The 12831-nt window shown below is 44.4% G+C and overlaps 1 protein-coding gene across 2 annotated transcripts in view; it reads right to left on the bottom strand.

Moving 5' to 3' along the window:
* CTSE (cathepsin E) overlaps positions 1-12831 on the bottom strand; it is a 553970-nt gene that overhangs the window by 300483 nt on the left and 240656 nt on the right. For both annotated transcript variants that reach the window (XR_012241707.1, XM_073615874.1), the window contains exon 5: positions 1711-1910. Coding sequence is in view for 1 of the 2 variants with exons in the window: in XM_073615874.1 (XP_073471975.1) it covers positions 1711-1910 (200 nt within the window). In the remaining variant the exon portion in view is untranslated. The remainder of the gene's footprint in view (positions 1-1710; positions 1911-12831) is intronic.

The raw sequence follows: 12831 nt of genomic DNA, 5'->3' as shown, positions 1-12831 counted from the left end.
GCCAGGGGCGACCATGCAGATGTCCAGCAGCTGTGGGTGTCAGTTCTCTGCCTGTCCCCCCTCCCTCCCTGAGTGATGTGCAGCCATCGGAGGAGCAGGGCGGGCGGCATTGTGCACAGAGACAGCCGGGATGGATCCACCCAGGTCCAGACTGGCCATAGGACACACACTGGCCCGAGGCCATTGAGCCACTTGTCCTGGAGCTGGAGGAGCCCAAACCAAAGCTACTCCTGCAGCCCGCCCTGCTTACCCAGCCTCTCAGCGGCCGGCCACTGGAGCCCAGGGTGGAACTGATTGTTCAGCTGATATGAACAGGGAAGGAGCTGGAGGAGGTCTCCTGTGTGTGAGCTGTGAGTAACAGCCTGTAGGAGACCCCATCTCCTGATCCTGAGACTGGTGACAACCATGACACTGCCTGCCACCTACTGCCTGAAATGTGGAGTGAGCTGGAAAGTAGTGCCCCAAAGTAGGAAATTGTCAGATGGTGGGGGTAAGTGCTGGGGATGAGGGCTTCCAGTCAGACCTTATCACTGGTGTGTGACCCCCTCCACTTGGCTGCACCCCCCTCTCCTTTCCACCTGGCTCATCCCTCCATCTGGCTCCATCCCTCCACCTGGCTCATCCCTCCACCAGGCTCCATCCATCCACTTGGCTCAACCCCAACCTAGCTCCATCCCCCCACCTGATTCCATTCCTCCACCTGGCTCCTTCCCGCCACCTGACTCCATCCCTTCACCTGGCTCCACCCCCCCACCTGGCTCCATCTCCCCACCTGGCTCCATCCATCCACCTGGCTCCATCCATCCACTTGGCTCCATCCCTCCACCTGACTCCATCCACCCACCTGGCTCCATCCTCCCACCTGGCTCCATGCCCCACATGGCTCCATCCCCCCCGGCTCCATCCCTCTACCTGGCTCCATCCCCCCACCTGGCTCCATCTCTCCACCAGGAGTTCTGGTGCTAAAATTCTTGAATACATTTTTAATATTTTTTGGGGGGTGGGTTCGCAAGTAGCTGATCTCGCCTAGGGCACAAAATAGTCTGGCACCGGCCCTGTTAACACACATGCTCCGGAAACTGACTCCAGGGGTTAATGTGTATGCACAGTGGACAGGACACTGAGGGGTTAACACATAAACTCTTGAACCGAAAATTTAAAATAGTTTTTTTGCAAAGACTATTGACTCATGACTGTGTCATGAATGCTACGAACATGTGGAGGTGACAGACAGGGACAAAAAGATGTTGTAAGGGCCAGGAGTTTTGTTGGTGGGGCATTTTTAAACCAGTAACTGTGACCACTACTGGACTGGGGATGTAGAGATTTTTGGATGGATGTATTGAATAAATATAAGGGGTTAACTGCATGCACAGGCACTGTTTTATACATATATACTACTAGAAAATAGTTTAAGGATTTTTTTTTCAATGTAACAAGCAAGCCCACCTCTTCTAGTATTTATGCATGTTAATTTTAAAGGATTCTGAGATATAATTATGAACATAGCTTATTAAATTAATGCCATGCTGTGTTCCACAATTTAGACTAGATAATGCTATACAATAAACTTAAAGATAGTAATACTGAGCCACAAACAACAATACAAAATATATACAATATATATAAAAATGATACAGCAGTATCTACAACTTTCATCTTCAGGGAATAAATATTACGGCTGTGAAACTGTATAATGCATTTAAATACCTGTTCATGTAGACTCCAAATAAAGGTAATTCCACTAAATTTTGTGCAATCATATTGTCAAACACTGGAATACAGTTATCAACAGCCAGGTTGGGGTATGCCAATCCCAAAATCCCATCAAAATTTGAATCTTGGAAAGTGCTTCCCGGCTCTGATACACTTTCTGCAAATGTTTGGCTCTGTACAGTTATACCTTGAACCTATAAGAAACAAATAGAGAGAAACATATGTTGTAGGTGGAGTAGAAATATTTATAACCAGTAAAAGATGTTGCTGGTATTATGGCACTAGCTTTCCTAGTTTAAATTTTTTCAGATGTGACAAGTGATGAGATTATGGAAAAGTGTTTTGATACTTACCATCATTTTTCTTTCCTGGCCTCCACTCATGTCAGCATACCCATAAAGTCAGCTCTGCCCCCTGGACCCTTCAAGACACTCCTTTCCTAGCTTATTAAAAACTAACCCTAGATGTTCCCATCTGGCTCACGATAGAACATCTAGGGAGGGTTGTATGATTACATGAGTAGAAGCCAGGAAAGAAGAATTACAGTAACTATCAAAACTATTTTCTGGCCTCCTCATGGCCTCCTCTATATTCCTGGCCTCTTCATGTCAGTATACTCACAGATTTAAAGGAAAAGTCCAGCCTGAGCTTGTTTGGCTGGGATTCTCCTATGGGTCACAGGAGCACAATTAGTTTTTCCCTCCTGTGACCGGACTTTAGACCGCTCTCTGCTGACGTCACTGTAATCAGTCCAGGCACCGCGTCATCACGACAATAAAGTCTGGATCTGCCAGGTGCCTGGACTGATGCCTGTCTCAGCATCTCAGTAAGCTGCTGAGAGACTGAGATGACTGCTCCCCGCCCTTCCACAGCTCTGCGTTCCAGTGAGCGTGGAGGAGCAGAGAGTAGAGCTGCTGATTGACAGTCAGCACCTCTCCTCTCGGGAATCTGTGGGAACCGAGCCATTGTAGATGTTCAATCGCGTGGTTCTCAGTGTAGAGACTCCGGGGGACAGATGCAGCATCAGTCCCATGATGCATCCACCTAGGTAAGTATTAAAGGGGGGGGGACCCTTACTTCTCTTTTAAGTTAGCAAAAAAAATTAGAAGCGAGAAGACAGCCAAAAACACACAAAAGAGACTTGCAGAAAACTAATTTATTTCAAGCAAGGTGTTGTCTCACAACAACACACTAAACCAAAAGAACCTGAAGAGGATGAGGAAACATCCAGGTGATAGTTAGAAATGACTGTATTCACGGATTTCCAGCTTGCTGTCTTGTAAACATCAGAATCTTGCTCCAAAATGCCCCAGGAGGATGCTATACCTCTAGATGAATGTGCCATTAAGTGTGATGGGAAAGAAATCCTGCTGCAGCATATGCTGCTTGAATAACTTTAACAGTCTAGGAAGAAATGGCACAAGGCTGTACTGCCATACCATTTTTGGGACTTGAGGAAAGAATGAAGAGGGAACCTTCCTTTCAAAAGGACTTACAAATACACCTGTGCAGAGGTGCAGTGTGTTGTGGCTGCAGTAAACACAGAGTCTGATAGCAGGTAAAAAAGAACCTGTATTAATGCAGAAGCCAGTAATTCACAACAAACCCCCCGGGAAGGCACTCGATCGGGAACACTCATGGCATATAACAGCAATGTGCCCACAGCATCTGTCCTGAGGGACGGAATGTGGCCGAGCCCAAATGGGGAGGTCTCCAGAAGGATGGCATGTCCCTACCCTTTTCCTATTCATCTGGAACATCTCCCTGCCACTAACTGCTGTCCCTGTCAGACAGGTGACCGGTCCATACACTACTCACATGTGAAATGCACACCAAGGGCTTTAAATAGGCTCTGTCTGAACCAAGATGGCTGCTAGAGTCACATGGGGCAGCAGCATCCAATCTGATAGCCTCCCCAGTAGCCCTGAAAACCATAGAAACATATTCATATTGACTTCCTGTCACGTACATGGTGGTAGAGCCCCATATGCAGAGGAAGGCTTCTCTTACACCTCTGTCTTGAGAACCCCTAATAGAGCAGACAGGAGGCTCAGGAGTGCAGAGTGGCACAAGTGCCTGGCAGGATTGCTGATGAAGGGGCTGGTTGGGAACTTCCAATGATACCGTGGAGAACCTCCAATGAGGAAGATGACCAGGAACAGCTGGAAGGCTGAAGACAGGAGCAGGCTGGAAGTAGAGCGCTACAAACTGGAAGTTGGACACAGCAGTCAGCAAACCAGTGTTCTGTAGGTAGAAAAACAGGCAGGCCAGGTCATACACGAGCGGGCAGATCAGGAACAGATGCAGAAGCTGGAGCAGAGTCGGGGTACAGACCGAGTCGGTAACAGGTAGGCAGCGAGGTAACCAGAGGGGGAGACAGAAGCAGAGTCAGGAACAAGCTGGGAGTCAGGAACAAGCCAAGTATCAGCTGGAACAGGTTTTCAGGATAAGCAGGTGGCAGGGGTCACAGGGAACGCTGTAGTCCAGACAGCATTGATCCTGGGTGTTTGCCTCATTTAAATAGTCCATTTGGCACCAAAAGCTCTCACAGCGTACGCATGCATCTTCATGTGCGCACAAACGATGTGGTTTTCTTCATAGGAATATGGAGAACAGGCATTCTTCTGCGGCTGCCATCTTGGTTGCTGGCTTGCCCTTCCTGACACTTCCCCTCCCCCCACAATGTTGCTGTGGTTGAATGCCACCTGCAGTGGAGAAAGTAGACTGCACCTGCCTACACGCCTTAAGGAAACTGAGCAAGGTCAACCTTTATCCTTGAAAAAGGTATATTACGGCTTCTTTGCCTGAAAATCCTGATAGCTCAGGCACTCATGCCCATGCCGGAGAGGGTCAACGTAGAGACAATGGATACTCAACCAACAAATATTGATGGTCCACTGAGTACCATGCATCTGTCTGGATCTGATCCCCAGGACACCTCTCATTTCTCCATCATTCACCCTTCTGTTCCCCCTCATACGTCTCCCCCTCCTCCACATACCAACCCTATTAACATTTCAGGCTTCTCCCCGTCTGTTGACCGTCCTTTTTTAGTTCACAGCCCCCCTCGGACAAACCCGGGAAAAAGAAAGTTCACCGGAGAGGTTGCAGAGGGGGACGAAACAAGTCCAGAAATCTACCAACTGAAGTTCCGGAAACTATAAAGATTTTTAATTTATCCTCTCGAACACTCTCTACTGCAGACATCAGTCTGCTTAGCAGAGGACTGAATTTTGCCCCCATTAATAAACCTAACCCTTTTCTTTTGTTCAAAGATCTCAATAGGTACATTCGCAACCTTACCCTTAAGAGATTTTTTCAAGCCAAATCCCTTAAACCCACCGTAGATAATGTAGATCCTATCTCCAGTGTCCAGCCTAATCCTTCCCCAGACGTCTTTGAGTATGATGGCGACATCATAGATATGTTGGAGTCCCATACAGAGGAAGACAACATGCTCATGCTGTTCACACAGCATTTGGCTACCTCTCCTCCCATAGTACACTCATCGTTAAAACCAAAATCTGTTTTTTACTCTGCTCAGTCTAAAGGACCCTACCTCGAGAGTTTCTACAGGGTCGTCTATGCCGACTTTGTGAAACTCTGCCAGTCCTCCTCCACTATCCCTGCTCATATTCACAATCTCACTGTCGCAGAAACAAGAGCACTAGATACTCTGATTCATGCTGCCGATATTGTGATCAAACCGGCCGACAAAGGAGGGGGTATAGTCCTCCAAAATAGGGACGACTATATCGCGGAGGCATATAGACTACTTTCTGATAAGACCATGTATACTAAATTGCCTAAAGACCCCACCAACGAATTTGCCCTTGAAGCCAGTCGTGTGGTTCAATCTGCCCTTGCTAGTGGAGTTATTACCAAAATGGAAGCTTCATTTTTTCTCAAAAACTTTTACCAGGTACCTTATTTCTACCATTTGCCAAAGGTCCATAAAAATTTAACATCCCCTCCTGGCAGGCCCATTGTGGCTGCTATGGACAGTGCAACCACCGGTCTCAGCCAATACATCGATTTGTATCTACAGCCCATAGTTCAGCAACTACCATCTTTCATTAGAGATGGCCAGCATCTTTTGGAGCTTCTGGCACCTTATAGGTGGGAATCTACTTATACGTGGCTTTCTTTGGATGTCACGTCCTTATACACTTCAATCCCACACCAATTTGGCCTACAAGCACTGGAATTTTTTCTTGCTCAAGATCCTATGCTAAATGCTAGGCAGGCTACATTCATTTTGGAGGCCACTGATTTCTGTTTGCGCCATAATTATTTTGATTTTAATGGCGATTTCTTCTTACAGCTACAGGGAACCGCCATGGGGGCTAATTTTGCTCCTTCATACGCAAATTTGGCCATGGGCTATTGGGGGAAGAATTACATTTGGTATAACAATCCCTATTCAGCCAATATTGTATTTTTTGGGCGATACATCGACGATATTATCGTGATTTGGGATGGCCCTGTTGACCTGATCACTTCATTTGTAGAGCACTGTAATTGTAATCCATACAGGCTGGCCTTTACCCATGTTTTTGACTCCAGTAATTTGATCTTTTTAGACTTAGAACTAAGTCATACAGATGGAAATATTGGGATATTTTAAATAATAATAAATAACAGCGCTAAATATACTACAAAAATTCCATTATAAATGTGTATATAATATCATTATATGTGACATAAACATTAACATTAACGGACACACGGGACGTCAGCTGACGTGCTGACGTGCTGACGTCCCGTGTGTCCGTCTGTAGGATGGGTGTTCGTTGTAGCCGGCCGGCCTACACATTTTATGCTGTTTTTCTTCATTTCCATGTGCGCATGAAGGGTTCCTTGCTGTGGCTGATTCCCCAGATGGTTTAGTGGCCTATCGCCTTCCAATCATCCCCTTTGGCTAAAGGCCCTGACCAGGTTAAGGTCACAGGCTTGTTTAAGCTTGCCTTGTGGTAAGCACATTATTATACTGGTGTTAACACAGTGGTGCGGTGGAGGAATCAATTAGCCATCTTTCCAATATCATTAAGAAGAATTTGGTTTAAATCTTCAGACTTTTTTTCACTTTCATTTAGATGGATTTGATTAATGTTCACCTGCAGAGTTGTCGTTTCTACATCTAAATTCACCTCAATGGGGTTTATGGATTACTTTATCACAATTATGTATTAATAATGTTTATGTCACATATAATGATATTATATACACATTTATAATGGAATTTTTGTAGTATATTTAGCGCTGTTATTTATTATTATTTATTTGAACAGGTGTGTATCTCACTTATAGCAGCAGCTCTTTTAGGTGTCACTAGTTATTTATTCCTGCTTGTTTGTTTCTTTGGTCAAACCGTTTTTGGCCATCTTATCACAGCGCGGTATTTTTTGTTTATATTGGGATATTTTACTACAGGACCCTCTTTTGAATACCATTCTTCCTACCAAACCCAGAGTCACATATCGCAAAGCTCCAAATTTAAAAAACAAAATTGCCCCTAGCAAACTACCTATCTTATCATCTAGTCATCCTACAGACCGTCCTATCACTCTAATACCTCTAGTTGGCATGTTTCAATGCAAAAAGGCACTGTTTAAAACTTGTCCCTATATCACACATGGACAAAAATCGTTTTATTGTAAGGGCAAAACTTATCAGTTGGACCAATTTTATAACTGCTCCTCTAATTTTGTGGTGTATGCCCTTACCTGCCCCTGCGGTCTTATCTATGTGGGCCGAACGATCTGCCCTCTGAGACAGCGATTCGGACAACACCGCTGACTTATAGAGGGCGGGAAGGACATGCACAGTGTCCCGCGACATTATGCAGAATTTCATAAAAAATCCACCACGGGTCTCCGTGTGTGGGTTATTGAACAAATTCCCAAATGTTTCACTGCAGCAGAACGTTTTAAAAAACTTTGTGCCAGGGAGACTTTTTGGATCTATACTCTTGATGTTCTTTCGCCTGGTGGCCTCAACGAGAGTATAGAAATTTCTACTGTTTTATAAAGTTTTTTACAGATCAGATATTTTTATATCATTCTTATACAGATGTGCGTGTGTTCATGCATATATATTTATTTTTGGATCATATATTCATATTTTGCCCCTTAGAATATGCCACTTTTCCATTATAATTTATGTTCACTTATAGATAATAATATTATGTGTAGTTTTACTATTATTAAACTACTACTAATATCAACCTATTCCCTAGATATGGATGCTCTAGCTCAACAGTAACATCTCATTACAAATATAGGTATACTTCATATGAGCCTTTTCATTCAACATGTCTATCCGACATTTATTTTTATAGATTTTAATCAATCTATAATACGTCATTTTCTTTTTTATTTATGTTTATATACATTTAATTTTATTTTCCAGATTATATCATTATACTACTACTCACATCCACCTACTCCCAAGTTAGGGATGTTTTTCCATAACAATAATATATATTTTTAATAAAACTTCCATTAAAAACATCTGTATACGTTATATGAGCCTTCTCATCCAACATCGCTCATTGACATTTACATATATTCACTCCCAGGGCTAATGCTCCTTTTGGGTTTTTATCCAATTGCACACGTAATAATATCCGCCTTCTCCCTTTATTGTCATGATCAGTTTTATTCATAATTTATTGCTTCATAGAATAATGTAATTTGTGTTTTCTTATTTTACTTTATGTCCTTATGGTGTTCTGTTCTATTTGATTTTTACCTATGTGTGTCTAATATTCTCTTTCCTGGCCCCACCCCCTGATTGACTATATAATGCCACAGTCCAGTATCACTCCCCTATGCTTGATAAAGGAGTGCCGCTATCTCCTCCATCAATAGTGAGCTAACTCGGAAACGCGTCACACAGGAGTGACGTCACAGCTCGGCGCCACTGTGTTTTGCGATCCAAGCCTCGTTCTGGCTCCGGTCACACGGCCGTGCTTTACTTCCACCACGGATGCCGGACAAGATCCTGGGATACACCGCTACACATGTGAGAACCAGCTTGGACGCCCTCACCTTCCTTCTTCTGGAACCCACACCACCCCTGATGGCTCCTCTGCTTTCCTGTACTTGGTGTGCTATTGGACTACAACATTGGCTTATTGCAGCTCATCTTCAGCTCATGAGAGGTGATGTCAGTGCATCTGGACTTGTTGCCACCTGTAGTCCTCTGCTCCTTCTCGTGCATGAGATGTATCTGAAATCTACACTTCAGTCCTACATGTGAGTGGTTATTGTTTTTAATAATAAATTTATTTTGATACATACTCAGTGGCGCCCCTTTTCCTTGTTTTTTTTTTTGCAGACATGATAGATGTCAAAAACAGTCTTCAGATTCAAGTACCACATGGGACATGAGTCTGATAGGAAAAAAGAGGATTTGTAAAGCTGTTTAGGACCATGGGTAGGTCCCACTTTGGAACAAGTTATCTCATGGCTGTCTTCATAAATTGCATTACAATAGGGTTGAACATCCATTGGACCTCTGTAAAGCCGAAAGACAAAACAATTAGACATGTGCATTCGTTTTAGTCAGAATTTCAGGTATTTGCGTTATCGTTATTAACAATAACTGTCAGGGTCCTTACCTCGGCAGGCGGGGTGCCCGCGGTGGTGTGCGTCAGGGTGCGTCGGCGCGCGTTGGCGCGCGCGTTCCTGCGGACCTCGCCGTGCGGGCTCCTCGCGGCGCCGGTGTGTGTGTCCAGGATCGTTCCACTGTGCACGCCAGTGTGCGGGGGCGCGCGCGCGGGCGTTGGCGCGCGCGCGTGCCTGTGTGTGCCGGGGCGCGCGCGTGCACGTCGTTTGGCGCCAAAAGCCCTATTTAAGCCAGTGAGTTCTGGTGACCAGTGCTGCCTAATCAACAGCTAGTCGTTCCAGAGCCTGACCGTGTACCTTGTCTGTTCCTGCTATACCTGTTGACCCGGCCTTGTCCCCCGACCTCTCTCTGAACTCTGCCTGCACCGACCTGTGCTTGTCTGACCATCCGCTTGCCTGTTCCACTGTACCTCTGCCGTCTGCCTGTTGTCAAACCCGGCCTGCCTCCTGACCATCCATCTGCCTGCTCCCTGGGATCCTATCAGCCTGTCTGCAGACTTCCTGCCTGTTGTCCACACCAGCCTGCTCAGCTCAGTGAAGGTGCTCCAGCCTACTCCAGTCTTTCCAGCTGTTAACCCTGTGACTCCCGGACTGCAATACCAGGACAGCCATACAGGCCTTCATACCACTCCGTACTGTCGCACCCCCTGTTTACTCTACCAGGGGGCCGATAGTCGGAGGGTAAGGGAGCCTACCCTCTGCCCGACAGGACTCGCCGGTCTGGTAAGTAGGAGCCTGATAATAACGAACGCGCAGAATCCGAAAACTGAAAGATCCGACATAAACAAATGCTTTATTTTCGTTTTCGTTGCGACAACAGTTCAATATAGATAGGAGATTCAACATGACGCTGACAATAGCGATCTGTGTCCACCAAACTTGTGGTCGAATGTGCCTAACCTTAGCTCTATTAGTTCAAATTCTACATAGAGAGAAAAGATTCAACATAGAGAGAAAAGATCCGACATTATACAGACAATAGCAAAAAAGGTCGAATGTGCCTAACCTAACTCTATAAGTCCAAGATTATTCGACATAGACAGAAAAGATTCGACATGAAGATTCGACGAAGCAGTCGCCGCGAGCAGACATTTATGGTCAAATGCTCCGCCCATAGGCTATAGAAGAATTCTAATGTTGGTTGACTAGTAATAATAATTAATAAATATAATTATTACTAGTGTCATACAACATAAGAAATCTACTATAGCTTGTAGGCAGAACATTCGACCGGAAATGTACGATTGCGGCATCGTACAGTTTAGCTGCTCCGTCGAATCTTCGTAGAACATTCGACAGACACCATAAACCTTCAATGACAGATTCAACCTTAACTATTTCGGATTTTTGGATGAATGCATATTTTTTTAACGAAACAAAATAAGTAAAAGTGAATTTCGGGAGTAACTAAATAAATGTATTTTTTGGACGAAAACGAAATTCCAAAACAAAATATTTCAGTGTGCACATGTCTAAAAACAATTGCACCTGCAAAGTCTGATAAGTCTAACACCTAGGGCTGATTGTAGAAACTCTAGCACTTAGGAAGCACCCAAATGGTGTGGAACAAAATGCTGTGGAGCCAAAGAACTTTTATAATATAAAACTTTAGTCATTGATTTTCTGGACCTAAGCGTGGTCTCAATTTGAGGTTAAAGTCCTTAAGTGGAGAAGAAGAGGAGAAGAGCAGACACTGGGTATTGTGCGATGATCCAAAAATCTCAACCAAGTAGCATCAGTTTAACATCCACTTTCCCTGCAGTACAAACTGGAGAGGATGCAGCAAATACAAAATGAAAAATTAAAATGGTCTGGTGTTGCACCGCCATCCCTAATATACATATCAATAAAAACATAAGTTTTTATTGATAACAGGGCTTTAAATGTGGGGCAACACACGGCCACGGAGTACAAGGTAGACATGATTAACAATTTATTAATGAGTAAATACAATTCTCGTCACATTACACAGATAAAATAATACCAGGCTGATTGATGGTAGTTCATGATAAAAAGGTTCCAAATGTCAATACATAATTAGGTAGAAAAGTGCACCCTAAAAATTTGATGCGTTTCGGGAGTCACCACTCACTTCCTCAGGAGTAGATGCACAGTTAAATGTCTGTAAGGTAAAACATCAGTTTAATGAATGATATAATTCAAAACACTAGGGCCACCATAAAGGGACCCCATAACTACAAATTGGCTAAAATTAGATAGACATGGCAGCATTTCCAATTGGTGTGGCAGTGGAGGGGGGGAGACCATGAACAAGCGGAGCTTCCCCTTTTGGGTGGAGCTCGGCTTTGATGCTAGACTCTTGTCACTATATGGATCACTAGATTCTTTATATGGCATTTTCCATTTGGGACCAGTTGGTGGGGTTGTTCTCTTCAGGAAGCTGCAATGCTATTGGGAGGTTTGCCTCCTTTCGCTGTCCCTGCCTACTCCCTTGATGGGCGGGGCCTGCATACCATCGGCGCCATGTCTGCACCCAGCTTATGACGTCAGTATATTCATGGTGTCACCACCATGGTGCGCATTATTTCATCTTTCTGCGGTTGGACGGCATTCAAGCTTTTCTCCTCTGCAAGGTTGCAGATGTCAGCTCTAATGTGTACCTCCCTCCCCCTTGGCTGCTCTACATGGTGTTGGGTGGGACTGGCGATGCCCCTTCAGGGTATAAATGGGAGGACCAGTAGGGGGTGTTCTTTTCTTGTCTTTCTTTTTCACTTCTAGAGAATGTCAGCCAATATCTGCCTCTTCAGCTCCAGCATATTACATTTATGGTGGGTCTTGGTGCCCGGTTTTATTTTTCTCTATTTATTATCTTTTTTTGTATCTGCCCTGTGAACTTGATGGATTGTTTTCTCTCTCCTTTAGTGGACTTACATCCATATAGTTGCATAGTTATGCCCTGTATACACGGTCTGATTTTCCGACAGAAAAAGTGCGATCGGATTGTGTTGTCGGAAATTCCGATCGTGTGGGCACCATCTGACTTTTTCCATCGGAATTTCCGACACACAAAGTTTGAGAGAAGGCTATAAAATTTTCCGACAACAAAATCCGATCAGTTAAATTCCGATCGTGTGTACACAAATCCGACGCACAAAGTGCCACGCATGCTTAGAATAAATTAAGAGATGAAAGCTATTGGCTACTGCCCCGATACGTGTTTTACGTCACCGCGTTCAGAACGATCGGATTTTCCAACAGCTTTGTGTGACTGTTTGTATGCAAGACAAGTTTGAGCCAACATCCGTTGGAAAAAATCCTAGGATTTTGATGTCGGAATGTCCGATCAATGTCTGATCATGTGTACAGGGCATTGGTCTGGTTGAAAAAAGACACAAGTCCATCTAGTTCAACCAATAGAATATTTCTTTACTATCTTTTTCCTGCCTACTGATTTTTTTTAAATTTTTGCTGTACTTAGGTACAGCTTTATAAGCACTATTCACTTTCAATCTGGTTTCTTGTG

Source organism: Aquarana catesbeiana, linkage group LG02 (genome assembly GCF_042186555.1).
Source record: "Aquarana catesbeiana isolate 2022-GZ linkage group LG02, ASM4218655v1, whole genome shotgun sequence".
Classification (NCBI taxonomy): Eukaryota; Metazoa; Chordata; class Amphibia; order Anura; family Ranidae; genus Aquarana; species Aquarana catesbeiana.
Note: the sequence above shows the minus strand (reverse complement) of the source record. Positions and strands in the feature narration are given on the sequence as shown.